Source organism: Cyprinodon variegatus, unplaced genomic scaffold (assembly GCF_000732505.1).
Source record: "Cyprinodon variegatus isolate N-32 unplaced genomic scaffold, C_variegatus-1.0 Scaffold31, whole genome shotgun sequence".
In the NCBI taxonomy this organism is placed as follows: domain Eukaryota; kingdom Metazoa; phylum Chordata; class Actinopteri; order Cyprinodontiformes; family Cyprinodontidae; genus Cyprinodon; species Cyprinodon variegatus.
The window spans coordinates 1704206-1725289 of NW_015150484.1; the positions used below are offsets into that span (position 1 = coordinate 1704206).

Sequence of the window (21084 nt, forward strand, 5' to 3'; positions counted from 1 at the left end):
AAGACAATTACAAGAGATGCACCTAGATTTTTTTATTAACTAGATTTAACAAATTGGGGATTGCAAATATGAGGCAATGTTTTTCTATTCCCAGATTTTTCTGGCAACATTTTAGACAGATGATTCCTTTAGTGAAAGTTTTGAAAGCTTCTTATTCTTTCGCTGAGATTTTTTTCTTATTATTCTTTATTGATTAGCCCAGCAATCTTGATGACAGAGGATTAACAGGTCCTGCAAAGAAATGCCATCTTTGTTCACAGCAAAATGAAATAAAACATTTGGAGGCCCAGTTGATAAATAGAGCAAGCAGCCTTATTATAAATGTACTTTACCAAAATTGTATGATATCACAACAACAAAAAACTCAAAATGTATTTGTGCACATTGCTTCAGAAGGGGAGTAAATTCAGCATAAGCATTTATTTTCACAATATCACTTGCTCTACACTTTTTGGCTTCTTTTCCGTCCGAACAAAACCAGCGGGACAACCCTTATTCTTTTCCTAGAACATTTCAGTTGTTTCTAGTGTTGACTCTTTTATGCAGGGAGGGACCAATATTCAATGAGGATCTGTTTGACTGAAACTATGGTTGAAAAGGAAAATGTATACTTTCATTTGGCTTAAATACTTTTAAATACTACTCTTAAACACGGAGGATTTATAATCACATCTGAACAAAACATGTTTCCAGTTAAAAAATCTCAACACATGGGTACATTTGTGATTGGCACTCATTGCTGCTAACACTGAGATACGGAGATTTTGCATAATCTCCTCCCCAAACCTGCTCACTGTGTAAAGTGGCAAAATATATATGAATCCCCCTTCAGTTTGGTTGCCAATGGCTATAGAACATGCCTCTTTGTAATGTGACTTATAGTCCAGTGATGCAGAAAGTGATTGGTTTCTAATAGGAAGTTATTAGAAACACTGATCGTCACAAAATAAAAAGAAGGGTAAAATGCTTCTGCAATATTTCTTTTTATAGTCATGGATTTTTTTTTATTTTTTTTTATTAGTCTGGCAATTAATAAATCTAAATAAGTGAAAAAAGATAAGATGTGATATTGCAATAATCCCACAATAAAGATGAATATTTCAAGGTATTTTGCACATTTTAATCTAGTGTGCCGATAAAATTCTCCAAAGCTCTAATTCCAAAAACACATATCTATTGGATAACCTTCGGTGCTAACGGTGAGACTAATTTCATGTCTGTAGCTCCTTTTTCCTGGTGACAAAAACCTGTTAGCTTTCCATATTTCACTCTACTTCTGATCATTAGGTCTGAGAATTCATCAGGTCATCAAATCAGAACTGTGAAATACACAACATAGTTTATTTTGTGTCTTATTGTGTGCCATGAAATCTGAACTATTAACAGGTTATCTAAAAATAGCAGCAGAGCATGTTCCACATCTCTCCTTAGTGGCTCAGTTTTGCATAATAAAACATTCAGTTTTTTAGCACATGGATATTTACAGCTTTGCAAACATTAAAGACTCTGTCAAAGCACTAGTATCAATGTGTTTTTATCTTTAATGTTCACTCTACCGTGCATAATTATCATTTTTATTCTTATTTTATCTCTGGTTATAAATAAGAATTGATTAGCCAAGTATTTTAGTCTAAACCTTTACAGAGACCCGTTACATACATCTGGCAAAATTCCAAATGTTAACCTTCTTTTGTTCCTGATGTGATCTTTGAAGAAATATTTATTGAACTGTTCATAATCACAGAGCAACTGTAGCCAGCCAACTGATGCATATGCAGCATGCCCACCATCTGCGTTCATTTAATCCATGGAAGGATTAATCTGGTGCTCCTCTGGATGGAGAGGTTTCTAGTACCCGTAATATTCTCAAATTGGTAAAAACAGTGTGTAATACCCCAGAACCCCACCCACCCCCCACTGACCCTGGATATGAGATTATAATCAAATTGTGATACAAAAGAAGAATGTTTTTAATGAGTGGAGCTTAGAAATGACAGGCATTAATATAAGCTGCTCATGTAAAGAGGCATTCTGTAACAACATTGGATTTCCTATGGAAGAGAATAGACTGGATTATCCTCAAAGATGTGAGTCACGGTGGTGGGAAGGGAAATCTGTTGCAGTTAGTTTATTCACCACTTAATTTACAACCTTTAAACTATGATTTATTGATAATAAAAAAAATCTACTTTGATATCCAATTGGAGAGAATCTAGGGGTCATCATCTGACATTATTTTGTCATTTACTAGCTAACAGTCAGATGAGGTACATTTATCTAATAATAATAATAATGAATTTTATTTGTCACGCACTTTACATTTGAATTCAAATCTCAAAGTGCTACAGTTCAAAAAGGGAAAATTAAAACAAAGGTTATTATCTATACCAGAGTATTTTAAAATATAACTCACCCCAAAGTTGCTATAATTGCTAATTGATTGTATATATGGATGTCTTAAAGACCCAATTGCAGGGTACATTTTTGACATAATGCAAATATTGTCCAATGGATCATATTAAAAAAGTTTATTCAGGGTTTAAATCGTTTTGGATGCCATAGCCAAGTAAATTTATCAATAAAAGTGACATTTGTAGGCAGTGGAGCCAGTGATTTAGAGCCAAGGGAAACACTACTGATTGGGATACACAGATTTTGTTCCCAGAGGGATCACAACAACAGGCACAAATAGCTTGGACTTTTTAAATTTTACACTGCACCATAAAACGTTCCTTTAAAAGTACTAAAATTACTAAAAAAAAATCCAGGATGAGATTGTCTCCTAAATGTTTGCTTTGGAGTCTACCTCCAGATGTCAGGCTGTCATGCTCTGCAGATGTTTTGAAAGCAAAGTTAAAGACCCACTTGTTTTCCATTTGTTATGTGTCACGATCTAAATTTATTTCATTTATTTAATTTGTGCTTTAATTTCTTTACCACTTGTCTGTGCAAAACTTTGTTAAAAGCACTTTCTAAATCAGGCATCCCCAAACTCGGTCCTCAAGGCCCCCTGTCCTGCAGGTTTTAGATGTTATAATGATTGCAGTAGACCAAAAGCCTGTTAATCAGCTTTCAATTAAAATCAGCTGTGCTGGAGCAAGGAAACCTCTAAAACCTGCAGGACAGGGGGCCTTGAGGACCAAGTTTGGGGATGCCTGTAATCTAAATAATTTTGCTGAACATGTTGGGAATGTGCAAGTAAATCAAAGTAAACCTTTGTGGCAACCTGACACAAATATTAGACCAACATGTAAAAGTGTAGGATGTAAAAAAAAAAACATTACAATAACTAAATCTAACATTAGGTGTGAGACGAAAGAACCTAACTGTTTTATGTTTAGAAGTCCTTTTCCTGGAGCTGGCAGCTTCAAAGGAAGAAGTCATCAAAAAGGCCTGACCTATGGCGGCCAACTGGTGCAAAATCTCTATAAACGACAAAACTGCAAACAAAAAAATCCTGCCATCAATAAAAATAGGAGCAAAAACCAATCAACAAAGCAAATGCAAACAAAAAATCCAGCAAAAGCTGTTCTAAACAAAAATACAACAAAAAAGCGGAAGTGCTCCAAACCACTAGAGGGAGCTGAACAAAGAAGAAAAACAGCCATTCAGGGGCAGTTGAAAAATTTTTAACCACATGCCATTAGTCAATCCCAGAATTAAAAAAAAATCTATTAGAAATGATAAAACACTTTATCCAATTTCAAACGGCTTTACATGCCAGTTCACTTAGAAGCTCGTGTTATACTTATGAATAAAAGCAAATTTTTGGGCTAAAAAGTGAAATTATTGTAGATAAGTATTTCGAAAGTGTCAAGGCTCAGAACTGAGGACCCAGAGGCAGACAGTTTGTATTCGCAAAAGCATTTATTAACATATGTCGGATCTGCAACGCAGCAACAAGGCCATCAAAAGCCAGAATCTCTGGTTTTAGAGTTCAGTCTTTGCCCAGAGGATGCAGTAGAATCCAGCCGAATGGCTAAAAACAGCACGTGGCAAACCCCGCCCAGAGAGTTTCAGGAGACGGAGTGCGAAGACTGCAGAACTGGCTGATGAGCAGACCCAAGCAAAAACAAGGCAGGCAGGAGTTTACAGAAGATGAAGCCCAAGCCGGTGTCGAAGAGGTTAACAGGAGTCCAGACCCGAAGCTCAGAAGTCCGAAGGGGTACCGAGGGGAAATCCTAGTCGAAGTCAGGAGGCAGATCTCCTTGATCTCTTGTTTTGTCTCCTTGAACCCCAGTCTGCCTCGGCAGATGGCCGCTCACACTGAGTCTGGTTCTGCTGGAGGTTTCTTCCTGTTAAAAGGGACTTTTTCCTCTCCACTGTCACTACAAGCATTCTTCTGTATGATCTGGTTGAACTGTAAAGTGCCTTGAGATGACTTGTGTTGTGAATTTGGCGCTATATAAATAAACTGAATTGAAATTGAATTGAAATTGAAGATCCTGGTTCAATCCACAGGCAGATAACAGCAGGAATCAGACGACAGGTCAGGCAAACTACACTGTAAAAAAAAAACAAAAACTTTCAAGATTACCACCCCCTGTAATAACTTACATTTTTGAGTTTAAATCCCCCCCCCCATTAAATCATCCACTGACAGTAAACCATCCATCCATCCATTTTCTTACACGCTTGTCCCGAGTGGGGTCACTCCAGCAGTCGATGGGCAAGAGGCAGGGTACACCCTGGACAGGTCGCCAGACACACAGAACTAACAACCATTCATGCACACACCTAAGGTGGTTTAGAGAAGCCAATCAACCTAACAGTCATGTTTTTGGACTGTGGGAGGAAGCTGGAGTACCCAGAGAGAACCACGCATGCTCAGGTAGAACATGCAAACTCCATGCAGAAAGACCGCGGGCCAGGAATCAAACCCAGAACCTTCTTGCTGCAAGGCAGCAGTGGTACCCACTGCACCACTGAGCAGCCCTGACAGTAAACCAGTTAAATTTTGCATGTTCATTATTCCACAATGTAAAAAAGCAATGTAAACAAGTAATCTTATCAGGTTTCAGCATATATTTTTTTACTTTCCAACTCCTGTTAAAACCTTACAAATAATGCAATATTGCCAGAGATGACAGGAAACCAGTGCCTTAGTCTTCTCTTGGACGAGTCCTCAGGGAAAGTTACCGCCAGACAAATTTGAAATGAGCATGAGCAGATAAGGTGACCTCGCTCGGACTGGGTGTCAACTACAACTTCAAAGTAAACTCAACTTAATTTATAGAATAAGATGAACTTTTCATCAGAAACTTATGAAAGTGAGTTCAACTGGCTCACAAAAGACAGTTCAAGTTCCAACTGGCAATTTTATTGTCAGTGAATGCAAAAATCTTAGTAACGTGAACAATTTTGAGTTGTCGTTTTTACAGTGTATTGAAACAGAGGCGGGAGCAGTTGGATAAGATGAACAGTGATGAGAAACTGGGTGGAGCAAGGCAAGTGGATGGAATAAACCATTAAGCTAGTTATCAGTGCCAAGATCATGACAGAAAGGTTTTTTTCAAAACTGAACCAGCACCATTATGTTAACTTTAATACTGAGAGGATTTCTTTATACAGCAAGAACTTAGTAATGGATGCAGAGAAGGATATCCCCCGAAGCTCTCGTTAAAAGGCATGAGAGAAATTAGCCACCATCAGGGTCTTTATCATGATTATACAGTAAAACGGGGAACACAGAAGGAAAAGTGCTCTGAACTTATTAGATGGTGTTTTATAAAGCAGAGACACCCCAGGCTCTGGTTGAGGCATGCAAAGATAATTGGGCAGCGCTGAGAAAATGTTGGTTAGAATTAAGACAACGTTTTCCTGCTGATTATTTAATAAGGCGACACAGAAGCTGGAAAAAGCAGATTTATTGCTGCAAGTACAGTTAAATTGCTTCTTTTGTTTCATAAAATCTAAATGCAACCTTTTTTTAATCAGACTATAAATACCTTTCCGTTATCATTTATTGATTCCTAACAGATTGGCTTTATATTAAGTGGGGTCTTGTCTCTTTTCCCATAATGCAGTTACTGTTTACCTGTCCTGCTGTGTTCAGCGTCTGATATAACTCCTTGCAGACAATCACTGTTTATTTTCCAGATTTATGATGCAGTGTCCTCCAGTATTTCATCACCTGCAATTTACTCTGCCCTCCTCTTTTGATTTATATTACCCAGCGGCCACGCAGCTCACACCGCAGTGCCTTAGTGTAACGGAGCAGTAGCCCTTGGAGCTGATTTATGAGTGATAGCATTTCCGGTCAGAACATCTCAATTGAGCCTGGATATTGTTCAGGGAAGTCCTTGAGAAAGGGATAAGGTAATGAGGGGGAAATGACAAGTGGAAGACACTTTGGCTATAAATGTTGCATTGGCCATGTACACCTTTGCCAAAGCTGTGGAGCTTCAAGATCATTTGGTCGACCTAAAAGAAGCTGCCATGTGGATCCTCCTCATTATTTTTTGCAACCCTAATCCACTGGTGAGTCATTTGCCACATAGGGAGCTCAGGTAAGCCTGAGTAAGCAAGCACTTCGATCGCTCTTGCTCTGCCCTCCAAGGATCTCTGCATATTCTGCCTCATTAGAACTTCTACAGCAGGTTGTAAAACTTTAAATATGGAAATAGGAACATAAAATATCTCAAACTGTACTGAACTGCACTGGTAACTCAAACAGCAGCTATGATACTGACAGTGTCTGTCTAAATAGCTTAATGACTGCCTGTACATCGTTGGACCTCAGTGCTGGCGCCGCAGCAAAGAGCCCAGGGAGGAAACAGATCTGGCGCCGAAGAACAGCCTAAGTAGACTAACAATGGACTGGATACCTACTGCAGTCAGCATATATTGACTGACACCTGTCACTGAGAAACTTGTGCATGCCTGTGCAAATAAAGGCTTGCAAAAAGTATTACTAAGGTTACATATAGGCACAAACAATAAACCAAACAGAAGGGATAAGTAAAAATGAAATGGAGAATAAATAACACATGGTGCTTCTCACTGACCACCCCACCCTTAAACTTTGCCTCAGTGTTTGGAAAAACAGATTCCTACTGTTTACTGTGAGCAAAGCTTGGACTTTATCCAGCCTTGTTCCAGCTGCTTTAACCAATTTAGATAATTCCATGACTAAATATATGGGTGAGCTAAGGCTTGTAGTTATTGTATGAAAGCCATGTGTTTGACCAAAAAACACATCTGCTTTACTTGACTTTTTTAATATATTTTTTTACCCTTTTTAGTTGTTTTCTAAGAGAAATTTACAGTTCAAACAAAACAGGAAGTCATGAATTATTTAAAAAAATCTATTTACAAAACTAAGGTGCATTCTAAAATCACTTTCAATTTATAGAAATTGTTAGTCAAGAAAGTTCTTTAAATATTTTCTATTTAAAATTGGATCTAATTAATTGAAACTTTCTATAACATTTTGCTACCAAAAAAAAATCTTTCTAAGATGTACAGCAATATAAAAACTGTATGTCATTGCTTTCCCATACAAAGAATCTATTCATCCAAAAATTTAAAATATATGTCTTCCCCCCCCCCCTTTTTTCCCCTGTTGTTTTAGTTTAAGACTTAAGGATATTTATCTAAATAATGAACCATTATAATAGTGCTATAATGCTTTTTGGGATTCTTTTGCAGAGAACTGTCAGGATTCCTGTCTGTGTATATGTTTTTTCTGTGTTTGTCTCCCTTCCTCCACCTGGAGGCGCCTGGTTCTGGTCTGCCTCCTCACACACCTGCTGTGAGTTTCCTCATTAACGGAGCGCTCTTAAGCTGCTGACTGCCACTACCTTGACGCCAGAGTTTTTGCCAGTTTTGGGTACTCTAGCCAAGCTGAGTTTTGCTGAGTCAAACTTAGTCCTTGTCTACCTGAGTTTTAATCTTGTTTTTTGTCTTTGCCTCTGGGCAGGAAGTCATCCTGCAAACTGGAGGTTTGAATCAACTTTTCCTCAAGAGATCGTTTGAGCTTCACACTGAGCAAGGGATTCATCTCCACTACGGCCCGTTCAAGTACCGAAGGAAATCTGAGTGGCAGTCAGCTTCCCCGTTCACCTACAGTCGCATTCTGGGTAAACCCTGTCCGCCCTCCACCGAATCAGACAAACACTGGAACTACCGCACACAGACTTGAGTCAAAGTGTCAACAACTTCTCTAGAAACATGAGTCAGCAATCTGTTTCTCCTTTTCAAGTTCGAGAATCAAATTTCCCCCCGAGCCTGAACTGACCGCAGTGTCTTCCCCTCACCTTTCAGTTCCGGTTGAGCAGTGTTCAGAGCAACACTGGATTCTTCACAATCTCCTAAATAATCCTGTTAAACTTTTTCACTGGTCTTTCTGTATTGGTTTACTGCTTTTGGGTTAGTTCTTAGTTAAAATCATGACAAGAACACAGATTTTTGGACACCTCACAGTGATGGATTAAATTGTTATTCATTTTCATCATTCATTTTAAAAACACTGAATTATCCCTTTAGGCATCTAAAAGGAAACTTCCAGAATGATTTGTAGTTTTGCTTTAATTTTCAGATTACATAAACTGATTTTACAAAGCTAAGCATATTTTTTTCTAAGTTTCCCCTCTAGTATTTCACAGGGGTTATAGAACAGATTTCCTACCCCGTTTTGTCACTTCTGTGCTTCGTTGGCTTTAAAATATGCTCCCCTGATAATTTCCCACACTTGAAGTGGCAGAATAAGGCCAGATTGAGACCCTAAATGTGCTCCTTAAACTCCCATTCTGTCTAAGTGTGTCACTGTAGGCTCTGGAACCACATGCAAAGTGAATGTGGATTTAGCATAATCAAAACATGCAGCAGACCTTCACAAAAAAGGGAAAAAAACTGTAAATTTCACAACCATAAAAATATAACTTGATATGGAATACTGATTTTAAGAACATCTATATACAAATATAGCTCAAGAGTGGTGATATTTCTTTTTAGCAGTCGGTTTGAACAGGTGTTTAAAATTTCAAGAGAACAACTGCCTTTGATCACTTTTCCCTTTTTAGGCATGATATTCTTTATTTAAACAACACTGCACCACAGTATGGGAATTCCCTTTTTCTTCCAACCCCAGTGGAGAAATATGTGAATCATAGAAATATGAACAGACGATTTTAAACATCCGAGTTATCTTCAAACATTTTTGCTCTCTACCCGAGAGCTTCTGAAAAACAGAAGTCACTCATCTAAAATTAGACTAGCGAGCAGTGAGATATGTTCTGGATATTTTGGGATACAGTACATGCAACTAGACCTGTCCCAGTAAAGGCGCTAGAGGATAGAGATAACATGCATAATTACCTGTCCTGCATGTGGGGATAGGGACACACATCTGTTTGAAAAAAGTAGGACAGCAAATAAAATTCAATTCTTTCTTTAGAAATGTTTGCAAAAATCATGTCTGAAATCAATTGTTTTTATAAGTTAAGGATCTAATTACACTTAAACATAAAAAAATAATCTTTTTTTTTTTTTTTACAAATAAACCATAGGGCCAACTTGCATACGGAAAAGTTAAAACACCTTTAGCCATACAGTAGATTTTGACTGCGGTCTGGGGTAAGTTTCCCGCACTTCTCACATCCTGCATACAGATATTTTAGAGATGTCATCTTAAAGCATGTCAGTCTGATTAGGACCTGGGCTTTGACCTGGCCAAGGGCTTTTCACTCCCAGTCACTCCTTTGTGGATGTACCTGAATGTTCCAGGTCATTTAAATTTTGCAGGGTTCACATCTGCTTCTTCCTTATTCTTTCACAGATTGCCTTTTACAGATTTCGAGACACATGGTCACATTTATGGTGGACTCCATATGGCCTAAGGCATTTTCCCTCCCAACTCTTAAAACATTGATGCTTGGTCAAGCCCTTTGCGTGGCAGAAACTGACGTGACGGGGTATCCCTCTCATCATTAATTGATCCACAGGGTGTGTTAGAGGTCATGGCTCTACTGTATTCATCCATTATTATATCCCGTAATCCTTAAATAATCTTAGTATACATGTAACTATACAACACTAAAACTACCAGTAACAGCTTTTATAAATTAAAACATTTGTCATAGGTCAATTGAGTGTCTCCTGACACATTATCAGTAACCTCTCATGCACCCTGTTTGCCAATATATGACAAGAGGGGTACCTAAGCAGGCTTAAAACTGGGAATATTTCATGGGGTGTACAGCTTGGTGTTTCACATCTTTAGGCTTTGTGCAGCGCAGTAATTTTTTAAAAATTTTATTTAGACTCTGAAACGCTATTTCCTGCATTTTGGTGGAATGTGTGGAATGCAGCTAACTTTTTGTCTGTAGTCCAACACTATACTTTTGTCCTAATTATGGGAAGCATGTCTGCTTGACTAGAGGTGGAAATTACATAAGTAAGAAAAGCCAGAACTGCCAGGTATATCTTGGTTTTTACATAATCAACAAGTTGAACAATAGTGACAAACTGACGCAGTCTACAACATTATCTGCAAATCAACAGAGGAGAAAGTGCCAGAACTGCTTTCTCCTCTTGGTTTGCAAAGTGCCAGAACTTTCTACTCTGTAAAGAAAGTTCAGCTGACACTGAAACTAACTGTGAAACTTGATTGTCAAGTTTTTTTAATGTTTCTTAACTGTAAAGTCCTGTCAGCAAGGACATTTGTTATTTCCCCTTTCCAATTCACAACAAGTTTGTCGTTCGATTGCCACCTTGAAGAGGGAGGATCTCCCATCAAACTTCTGGCCAGAGAAAAAATATGTAGCCAACATTTTCGAAGAAAATTTTTTCAAGATGACCTGGATAATAACGCTTTGTGACAAACACCAGATAGAGCGCTGGGACTTGCTCAACAGCCAATACCGCACCGTGACGTCACAAACCGGTAGGTGGCAGTAGTGCTCTTTGACAAACATGGATGCCTCCGCTAAAGCACATTCAAATCAAAATTACTCTTAATTACAAACACTTATCATTTATTGAACATTATGTAACAATATTTAAAGTACAGATCAGAAGTTTGAATTCTGAATAGGACTGGACTTTTCCTTTAATATATTTTATAAATGTAACCGGATGTGTTACACAAGCAGGTGTGTTGTACCGAAGGGCAGTTATACCGGTTGTAAATCTTCAAAGGGCAAAATTAGAGCACTGCCAAATGCTGACTGTTAGCGGGTCGACCCAAAACACACATTAACCTGGTATTTTCAGTGGGAAAGAGGCTTCAGTGAGCAAGGTGTGCTCTCAAACTGAACTTGTTAGAATGGCCAAAACGTGGCATGATGGCAGCTGGTTTAATTTTTTTCTCTTAACATTGAGATTATTTTGCATACATGCTTACACTCATATTCATCTTATTATCCAGGACTGAGCTGCAGAGGCAGCAGTCTTAACAGGGACTCCCAATCTTCCCTCTCTCCAGACAGCTCTTCAAAGTCTGGTTGGGGAAGCTAGAGAGACTTGGTCCCTCCAGCTTTGTCCCCAGAGCCTCGTCCCCGTAAGACCTTCCAAGAATGGTTTTAAGTGGGCATCTGACACCTCTTAATGTGGAGAGGAAGCGGCTCTACTCAAAGCTACCCTGCAAAGAAAACTAATTTCAACCACTTGTATCCATGCTCTCGTTCGTTTAGTCATGATCAGAGATTTCATGAACCGAGGTGAGTGTAGGAATGTTGACCAAATGGTAAAGCACAAAATTTGCCTTTGGGGGTTTTAGTTCAAGGTCACTGATCCAAGGTTTAGGCAGGGCATTCCTGTCTGGTGTAATTGTGTGTGCAGTAAGTGCTCTTTTCCTCAGAGGAGATCTCCTGGAGTTTGGTTTTGATAGCCAACGGGTAGCACACCTGCTTCCAATCTCCTCATCTAATTGCTGAAGTTTAAGGGAGATTCAGACACCATTCTTTGCCTGATACGCAGCCTTACTGGTAGAGTTCCAAATACATCATACCGTCTGCTTGTTGTGATCTCTGATTACTCTGATGTAAGCTTCTCTTTTTATGAGTTTAATCCCCTGGTGTTTATGCCTCCAATGTTCAACCTGTCTGTTAATCTAGAGTCCACTAAGGCCTGCAAGAGTCCTTCAAGTCCAAAGTCTCTTGGACTCTTTCCATCGTGGATGTTCACAGCTCCATTGTTTCCATTGTTAGAGGAATGGCAGCCATCTGCCTGCCATCCCTCCAGCTATACCAAGCCAAATGCCATTCTGGACTCCATGAATCACTCCCAGCTTACGCTGTTCTGGAATCCCTCCTGGATTCTCACATGCTCCCTTTAGGACATGTCTATAAACTCCAAGTGCTGAAATCCAGTAATGTACCCATTAAGATCGCCTCTATAACCTTACCATTCCTCTTTTCTGCCCAGATGGCAGACAAGCAGAGTTACCTGAGCCTCCCGAGTTTATCCTATTTGTTCTTGCTGTAAAAATATATTGTTTCCTCTCATATGATTTGAGTCTAATTCTGTATGTAGGTCAAAGCTCCCTAAAGCCTCGACAATTCCTCTTAACCCCTTATTAAATGCTGAGTAATGGTGTTGTAATCATGTGCACTCAAGCTATTATACATTTGTGTTATGCTCATTTCAAAAGTAGAATTAAAGGCATTTTCCTTATCATGTCTTACTTGCTTATCTTTTTAATATTGTTTGAATTGATATTAGGGATCTACACGTCCACATTTTTTTTTTAACTACTTTTCTTTTCGCATTGTGTCGGATGCTGGAGAAATGGCAGCACTCATTCCCTTCGATAGGAGCCAGAAAAGAAGATTTTTTTTAGTCAAACCCTCTTCAATGCAAGGTCTAATCCTCAAATGAAATCCTATTTACTTGGGTTTACTGCATGCTCCCATTGATTCAGGTCTAATTGAGTTTTTTTTTTTTCTCTAATTGCCTAATATCAGATAAACAGGGTAATGCTTTCACTCCTTTCTATTAGTGGGCTGTAATCATGCTGTCAGAGCAGTGTCACTGTAAAGACATCTGCTGTGTGCTGAAAGGCCTTCAAGCAGATAACTGAGGGCAATGAGCAGTGACGGTGATGCTTTTTGAAAGTAGATTTTCTCTTGCTTCCCATCCTCAAGGAGGTTGTTGGTAATCGACCGCTTATAAAGACTGCAGGCATTGATCTGAGAGGAAGGCAGAGAGCCCAAATGGATAAGTTCAGGTGGTTCTTTGCTACTGGTCAGCAATGTCATTTAAGTCAAGACAAACCACATCTGGCTGCTCTGAAATGTTCAAATTAGATATGTAAATCTAAATGTATTGATTGCAGCATTAGATGGCAGCAGAGAGGATGTTATACTTTCTGGTGTGGAGAGACATTGATTTTCTTCATGGACTAGTAGGAGAAAACTTTTTTTCTTTTTACTGTGATTTAATGATCCAGATTAATTGGATTCTCTCTCTCCTCATTGCTGCCCCACTGCCAAAGGAATGGTACTTTTAATCACTAGGATCAAAGAGCAGTTTTTTTTTTACCATAAAATTAGTGACATCATCAGAATATGACATGTCTTGTTTTTGTTTGTTCCACCATCCAATGGGTTTTAAAAATGTTATATCCCTGTTTAGTTGCAGGTATCTGTGATGTAAAAACCTAATTTGTGTAAAAACCTTTTTCACAAATGATTGGAATACTATCCTTTCCAAAATGGCGGGTAAAAAAAGTAAAAGTTAAACGGAGAACCTGCATAATAATTATTCCTTAACCTGCGATGAAGCTATTTTAATGTACAGCATAAGTAAATCAAGATATAAAAAAAGTGAAAAAGTTATATTTTCTGTGAAACATTTCTGAGAGGAAAAATCCATACATTGCAAAGATTTATCACACATACAATTACAAATGTCAAACCTTCTGATTTAAATAAATAAATAAATAAGTTCTGCATCTCTGTATGTTAGAGTTCTGTACAAGATAAAAAGGGGTATTTTAAATAAAAATGTCAGGCCTCAAAAAAATACTTTTATAAACTCCTTGGTTGGACTTACCTTGAAAGCAAGATTTATCGTTGCAACATTTGTGAATTCACAAACCCCTGAAACTATATCTCGCCGGAAGCCAACAAATTCCTTAGCCATGGTGCAGAATTATTTCAGACCAATGAAATGCAATGATCTGAATGACGTCAATGCATCAACGGGTGGATGGCTGAAGGAAAACAAACATGGCTGTGCGGGGGCTTTAGCTGGAATACTCTTTTTTCTTTTTTTAAATGAGCAAAGAGAAACGATTTGTGTTTTTTGTGGATAGGAAAGATGTTTGCGTGTTACCCTGAACAGGATTTGATAAGAGTTTGATTTATCAATTAATTCCACTAGTTGTGAAACAAGTCAAGGTTGTGATACATCAGAGCTGCTACTGCTGCTGTGATTGGCTAGAGGCCCGACATGGAAGGCATGTACGACTTAATTTAGTCAATCAGCTAGAAGAATTGTACTGCATATCTCTCCATTTTGCGAATACATTCTAAAAGAGGCTTACTAGACGGATACCGTGCAGAATTCAAACTGAACTACTCGTATCAATCTGGCTTAAGCCAGGCTGTGTTTAGTGCTCAGTTTGCGCAAATTACTGTATGAGTTTGGGTTTTAAACAATCATCCTGTGGTTCTGCTGAGATGTTCTGGATGCCCTGGTTGCTTTGATAGAGTTGGACTTCATGTCATCTGCATTACTGCTTATGGTGTGCAAAGTTTACTGGTCTATCCAGCACAGCAAACCGCTTCTGGTACCTTTAGGGTGTGGGCAGGAACCGAGTCCTGCTGGAAACTGAAATAATCATCTTCATAGAGCTTGTCGGCAGAATGAAGCATGAATTTCCCTAAAATCTCCTGTTAAATGGCTTTGTTGATCGACACCAGCAGATGACACTGCACCTCAAATCAGCTTCACATTGAATCTCCAGCAAAGGCTTCAGGACCTCCTCCGTTTCCATCCTGATTATGGATCTGTGATTTCTATTTAAAATACGAACTTTACTCTCATCTGAAAATAAAACAGTGGATGACTGAGCAACAGTTGACACATTTGTTGTCCATGCAGCTCATCTGTGCTGGTGGCTCAGGATGACTTCAACCTCAGCCCACTTCTTGTCAGATTCATCACATCTTTGAATTAATTTTGCTTAATAAGGCTGTACTTATCCGAGTTTCTGGTATACCCTTTCCTTCTGTATTGTTTGATGACTTCTTAAAGAATGACCTTTAGTGACCCCCTCTCGGTTGACGGTGCAAGGACTGTTTTCTTTACACCTGTCAAGTCAGCAGTCTTACTTACTATTGCATTGCCTACAGACAGAGACTGAGGCTCAGTAAGTATTTGCTGGTGTTTGAGTCAGTTAGACGCTAATTAGCGTATGATACCATGAGTTTCCTCATATCTAACTTTTCACAAAACTCTGTTTTGTGAATAGCAATTAGCTTGGTTTATTGGTGCAAATTACAGCTGCTTTTTGGGCATGTAATTAAATCTTTCTTACATTTTTTTTCCTGTTTTTTTTTTTACAAAACCAAAAAGCATTTCTGATAGCTTTAGTTTGCAGTTATGCATTATGTGCTGCATGTATATTTTTCTTAAAACTCAATAATTGCTTTGTGCATTTCTGCATATAGAACAAAAAACCACAAGTCCTGACACAGCTTCTTTTTCCTTGGAACCTCTACCGGAGGACACTTGAGCCCCCATGAGAGAAGCAGGTCTTCATCTATCATCTCAGGAGCTGTTTTTGGGGGGTTGCGGAGATGCAGCGCCCAATCGGAGCTTCTCACGGATGCAATGTGGGAACACTGCAGAAATCTGCTGGCTAAAAATAGTGCTCTCTGTGTGCTATGTTTTTCTTCCCCTTTCCTTGAAGTCCTCATGAGGATGAAATGCATATTTAAAATGTCAACAAGAGAGGATCTATTCCGCTTCCTTAATGGAGTTAAGAGTGCTGGTAAGGTCTGGATTAAAGTTCAGAAAAATGTCTTGTTTGCAGAAAACGTAATGACAATTAAATAAAATGCATTTAGCTGAGAACTCATCTATTAATTAGCTGCTTACACTGCTTGAGACATATGCAAGCAAATATATATTCTGTCAGTGAAAACTAAACCCTCTGTGGGCGAAACAAACCTGAGTTAGTGTTACCGACGCCATAAATACAGCAATTTCATCCATGACAAGAAAAAGTATGGCAACCATGGATTATCCTGCATCATCAAATTCAGTCGCAGGCAGAAATTTCACAGCTGGCAGGTCCTTCAAAGTGTGTTGTCAAAATTCCTCTGCAGAGGTGCAAAGAAATAAAGACAGAGCTCTAGAAACGGAGCAGTATGAGCCAAGAAAACTTTACATGCAGAAATAAGAATGAAATGTCCAGCCGTGTCGTTAGATGAAGTAGAGATTTGAAAGCAGGCAGCAGGTACTCCTGGCTGATGAGAAAAGATATTACAATATTTGAATCTGATAGAGGTCAAAGGAGCTGTGAAAAAAAATGATGGGGAAGGAGGTGACAATTTCACAGAGATGTGTTTCTGGTTTTCTACAAAAAGAACAGGCTCCGTGGTTCTCCAAATATCAGAAGACAGACAGTCAGATACTTGCCTTTAAGTCGCATCTGATTGGTCATCATTCTTCAGTGGAATGAGACCCAAATGTAAAGTCGGAGTGATAAAAAGCTATTTTCTGACATAAAGAACAAGGAGTTGTAAAGCAGGACCGCAGGGCCCTGATCTCAAGATAATGGAGTCAGCCTGACATTAAACAAAGAGGCAGAAAAACTAAAACTGAGCTGATTTATGCTGTCTTAATGCAAGCAACTTTTTACATTCAGCATTTGTTTTTTATGGAAGCGGAGAGCGGCCGTATTGGATTTTTTTTTTACTTTGTCTTCTCGAAATAACGACATAACTATCTCGTTATCACGGTTAAATCATTCATTTTTTCTCGAGATCAGAGATAATTATCTCGTTATCACTATAAAACAGTTATTAATGTATTGACATAACTAACCTGGATTCCCGGTCCATCCATGCCTGGATGGCGTGTAGTTGTGCAGCCGCAGTACCGTGTGTGCGCAGAAAATCTATTATTTAGTTTCCTTTTTCCTTTCACTCATTGTGAGGTTTTGGTGAATGATTGTATTGCATGGAATACAGTAGAAACAAATCTGACTGTTTTTTTAATGAAAATCTTTAATCTGGACTTATTTTGGGGTTTAATGCATCTATTACCTGTTACAGGCGTAACACCGGCGCTGTTCATAAAACACCCGGTGACAGAACACCGCACAGGTCTGATTGCTAATGAAGAGAATTTAGAATTTAAAATCCTCCTTCTCACATATAAAGCCTTAAATGGCCAAGCTCCATCTTATATCAGAGATCTGATTGTTCCTGATGTTCCTAACAGAGCACTTCGCTCTCAATCTGCAGGTTTACTAGTGGTTCCTAGAATTTCTAAAAATAGAATGGGAGGCAGATCTTTTAGTTATCAGGCTCCTCTCCTGTGGAACCAACTACCAGTTTTAGTCCATGAGGCAGACACCCTGTCTACTTTTAAGGCTAGGCTTAAAACTTTCCTTTTTGATAAAGCTTATTTTTAGGGTGGCTCAGGTTATCCTGAGCTATCTCTATAGTTATGCTGCTATAGGCTTAGACTTCTGAAGGACATAGGGACCCCCATTTCATCATTCTGCTCCATTCTCTCTCTATTCTCCTATTCTGCAGAATCTGTTAGTTCAATCTCTAACGTTCTGCTCTCTCTGCTTTTCCTCAGAGTAGCTTCGCCTCGTCTGTTCCTGTTGTGACGCCATCCTGGAAAGAAACATCAGCTGTGCTGCTTTCATCAACACCCTTGTTTACAGATGCTGGAGATCTGCCTGTTTTCCAGTGTAGTCCTGTTTCTCTGACCGTGACTGAGTGGACGTGCTCTCTTCGTCCTCTGGCATGGGAACTGGCTCTGAGCTCATCTGCCTGGCTGTGTGTTTCCTGGAAGGGGCCGCCTTTTACATTCACTTTTTGTATCTCTGCTTCTGTCTCCTTGAACCCCAGTCGGCCTCAGCAGATGGCCGCTCACACTGAGCCTGGTTCTGCTGGAGGTTTCTTCCTGTTAAAAGGGAGTTTTTCCTCTCCACTGTCGCTACAAGCATGCTTAGTGTGAGGGATTGTATTTGAGTCAATGAGTCAATGCAATCAACTGGTTTTCCTTAGATAGAACACTTTGCATCAATTTGACTGTATGATCTGGTGAACTGTAAAGTGCCTTGAGATGACATGTGTTGTGAATTTGGCGCTATATAAATAAACTGAATTGAATTGAATTAATGAATCAGAAGTGGAAGCAAATCATCAAACCAACAATGTCGTCTCGTTACCTAAAAGTTAAACATAGGATTATTTACAGAATTACACACAGGCTGCCAAGACTTATAAATTCTCTCCTGATGTTGTGGTATTGAAGGATGTAATCAGTTTTGTTACACACCAATCATCTCGATATTACAAGAAAACGGCTTTCGTTATCTTTAGATAATTAGAAAATGAACTTGTTTTCTAGAGAACGCTGAGAAAAATGATTGAAGGGACATGACCGCTCTCGGCTTCCGTAGGTTTTTTTGTTGTTGTTGTCATGTATAAACAAGCAAATGCAACAGCTTACAATGACCTGATGTCCTAATTCTGATGTAGCTGTTAGTGAAATATATATCCTCCAGAACTTGACAACAATTTTCTAAAATAAATATTAAACCAAACTGCCTAAATTATCAGATTAAATGTTTGGGAATGTTAGAAAGGCCTACAGATTTCAAAAAGCTGCTTTTCTAACTTCTGGTAGCAGTTAGCTGTGCTGTAGGTCTAACATTATTCTACAGGCTGTTGTTTCTTTCTGCACTTCAGATCTAAAGCTAACAAACATTATTTAAGCATGTCTGTTTATAATAAAAGGCACTATTCGTTTCCTTTCTTGTGTATACTTAACTTACATCTAAATTAGGTTTCTAAAATCATCAGGTTTGCACCTCCCCTGACAACCATTGAGCCTCTAATTTCTGCCATAATGAGATATTGAAACTCTTTTTAAAAAAAGAAACAAAAAGGGCTCACATAATAAGACAGAATTGTGACCCATTTATTTAGTCTTTTAGCACATTTACAATCAGCAAACCCATAGGTCTCCATTATCATTTGCTCTACCTACACAGAATCTTCTCACCTACACATAATGACAACATCAGACAAAAAGTAGTACAAACAGATGAAGGCAGTGCTTCCCTCAGTACAGTCAGCAGTCAGTCTTGCGCACCAACACCTTTTTTTTTTACCTATGAGATAAATTAATAAACTGAGATTTTGTTTGATATTGCATATTTATGCTAAGGGTGAGATAACATGCAGTGCTGTTACCAAAAGCATACTTAATATTGTGTGTGTGTAGGGGGGGTGTATGTGTTCCTGTGTTATCAGTGGAGTATAGTGACAATCCGTTTCTCGCTCACAGCACCATCTGAGTACATCCGCTTTAAAAAGCAGCCATTGTGGGCAGCTGCACATGCAAAATGTGGTTGGATGGTGAAGTAAAACGATGTTTCCCCTGAGGTCGCTTTGTTGTCAGTGATTTTATGACCTGGAGTATAACTTTCTTTCTTCTCTCTACAGAAAAGGATGTTTTGAATAAGTCTGAGTCTGTTTATACTTGTGCATATCGTACACAACACTGTGCAAAGGTTACAGATATATAACACACTGCTTTGTATTTTGTGTGCTTTTTAAATCCAGCCTGGCAGGATAAAATTTTCTGGTACAGTATGTGCTTACAGTGTGGAGTGTATTGACTATGCTCTTTATCGGTAGTGACTTGACACTCTAGCACCATCTCTCTGTCTTTACTTCTTTATTTTCTCACTTTTTTTTTTAGAGTCTGTACTTTCTTAGGAGCTCAGATTGCCACATATACTTCCTCTCTGGGAAGCGGTCAGGAATCCTAATGCGCCGGAAGTCCTGAATGCATTTCTCCAGCTCCTGCTCTGGGGTCATCTTCTCCTTGTGCGCTTTCCTCTTGGCTGCATCTCGCTCCCGCACCCCGAAGGTTCTCACACGGAGCATGTCCGTCTTGCGGCGCATCTCTGCCTGCTGCTGCAGCATGAGGGCTGGGCCTTTGGGTACAGGTCGGTCCAGCGTCTGGATTTTGGACTGACGGCTCACGGGTCCACGGATCACGGTTCCCTGAGGGGAACTGGCCTCTGACTGGGTCTCGGAGCAGGAAGTGGAGAGGTCGTTGAAGGAGGTGCCGCTCTCGCCCTCACGCTCACTTTTGTGGCTCTTGCAGCAACAGTCACAGTGAGAGGATGACCACCGGGAGGGCCCACCTAAGATAAAATGCACAAAACATTTTCTCATTTAAATGCTGAAAAAAGTGTCTATGGAATACTTTTAATATGACTGCTGCATAGAGAAAGTATTCATGCCCATTAAAACATTTGTATTTTAAATGAGGTTGAAAATTAGGTTGTTTTTGTTTTCAAGTTAAAGAAACAAAAAATCTAAGAAAGAGAACCTATTAAGTATAGCCGCCTACCCAAACTGGCAGACCAAGCAAGGAATATATTAATCTAAAAGGATCTGGATTCTATGATAGTGAGAATGAAGGAAGCCATAAGAAGTTTCATTTGCAATTAGCCACGTTAGGTAGGGGTAAAAGCCAACCTGTGATTCACAAACAGCAGAATTCTTTCTTCTGACTCACAGTTCAGCCAAAGTTTTTCCCTTACATGACTGTAATTACTTCAATTAACCAGTAAGTTTTTTTTTTGGATTGGTTGATTCTTAAAGGATGAGAGATTGAGTGCAATATTTTACTTGACCCAGTTTTATTTTAGTTAATAAAAAGTCAAAATAAAGATCTTTATACTCCTTAATACAAGCACACATTTAGGTTGTCCCTACAGCAATCAAACAATTCCTGAAAATGCTTACCAGCTTTTTTTTCTTCCTCTGATTGTTTGACTTTTTCCTTTAAAGGGCTGCACTGTACATCCAAGATACTATGTGTGGTGGGGGACAAACCTCACACTAACTACACTGGTATCATGATGATACC

General features: G+C 39.0%; 1 protein-coding gene across 1 annotated transcript in view; it reads right to left on the bottom strand.

The window, feature by feature from the left end:
- Positions 1 to 19115: 19115 nt before the first annotated feature.
- LOC107101478 (BTB/POZ domain-containing protein KCTD16-like) overlaps positions 19116 to 21084 on the bottom strand; it is a 26952-nt gene continuing 24983 nt past the window's right edge. The window contains exon 2 of the mRNA XM_015400419.1: positions 19116 to 20353. Coding sequence (XP_015255905.1) covers positions 19899 to 20353 — 455 coding nt within the window. The 3' untranslated portion in view covers positions 19116 to 19898. The remainder of the gene's footprint in view (positions 20354 to 21084) is intronic.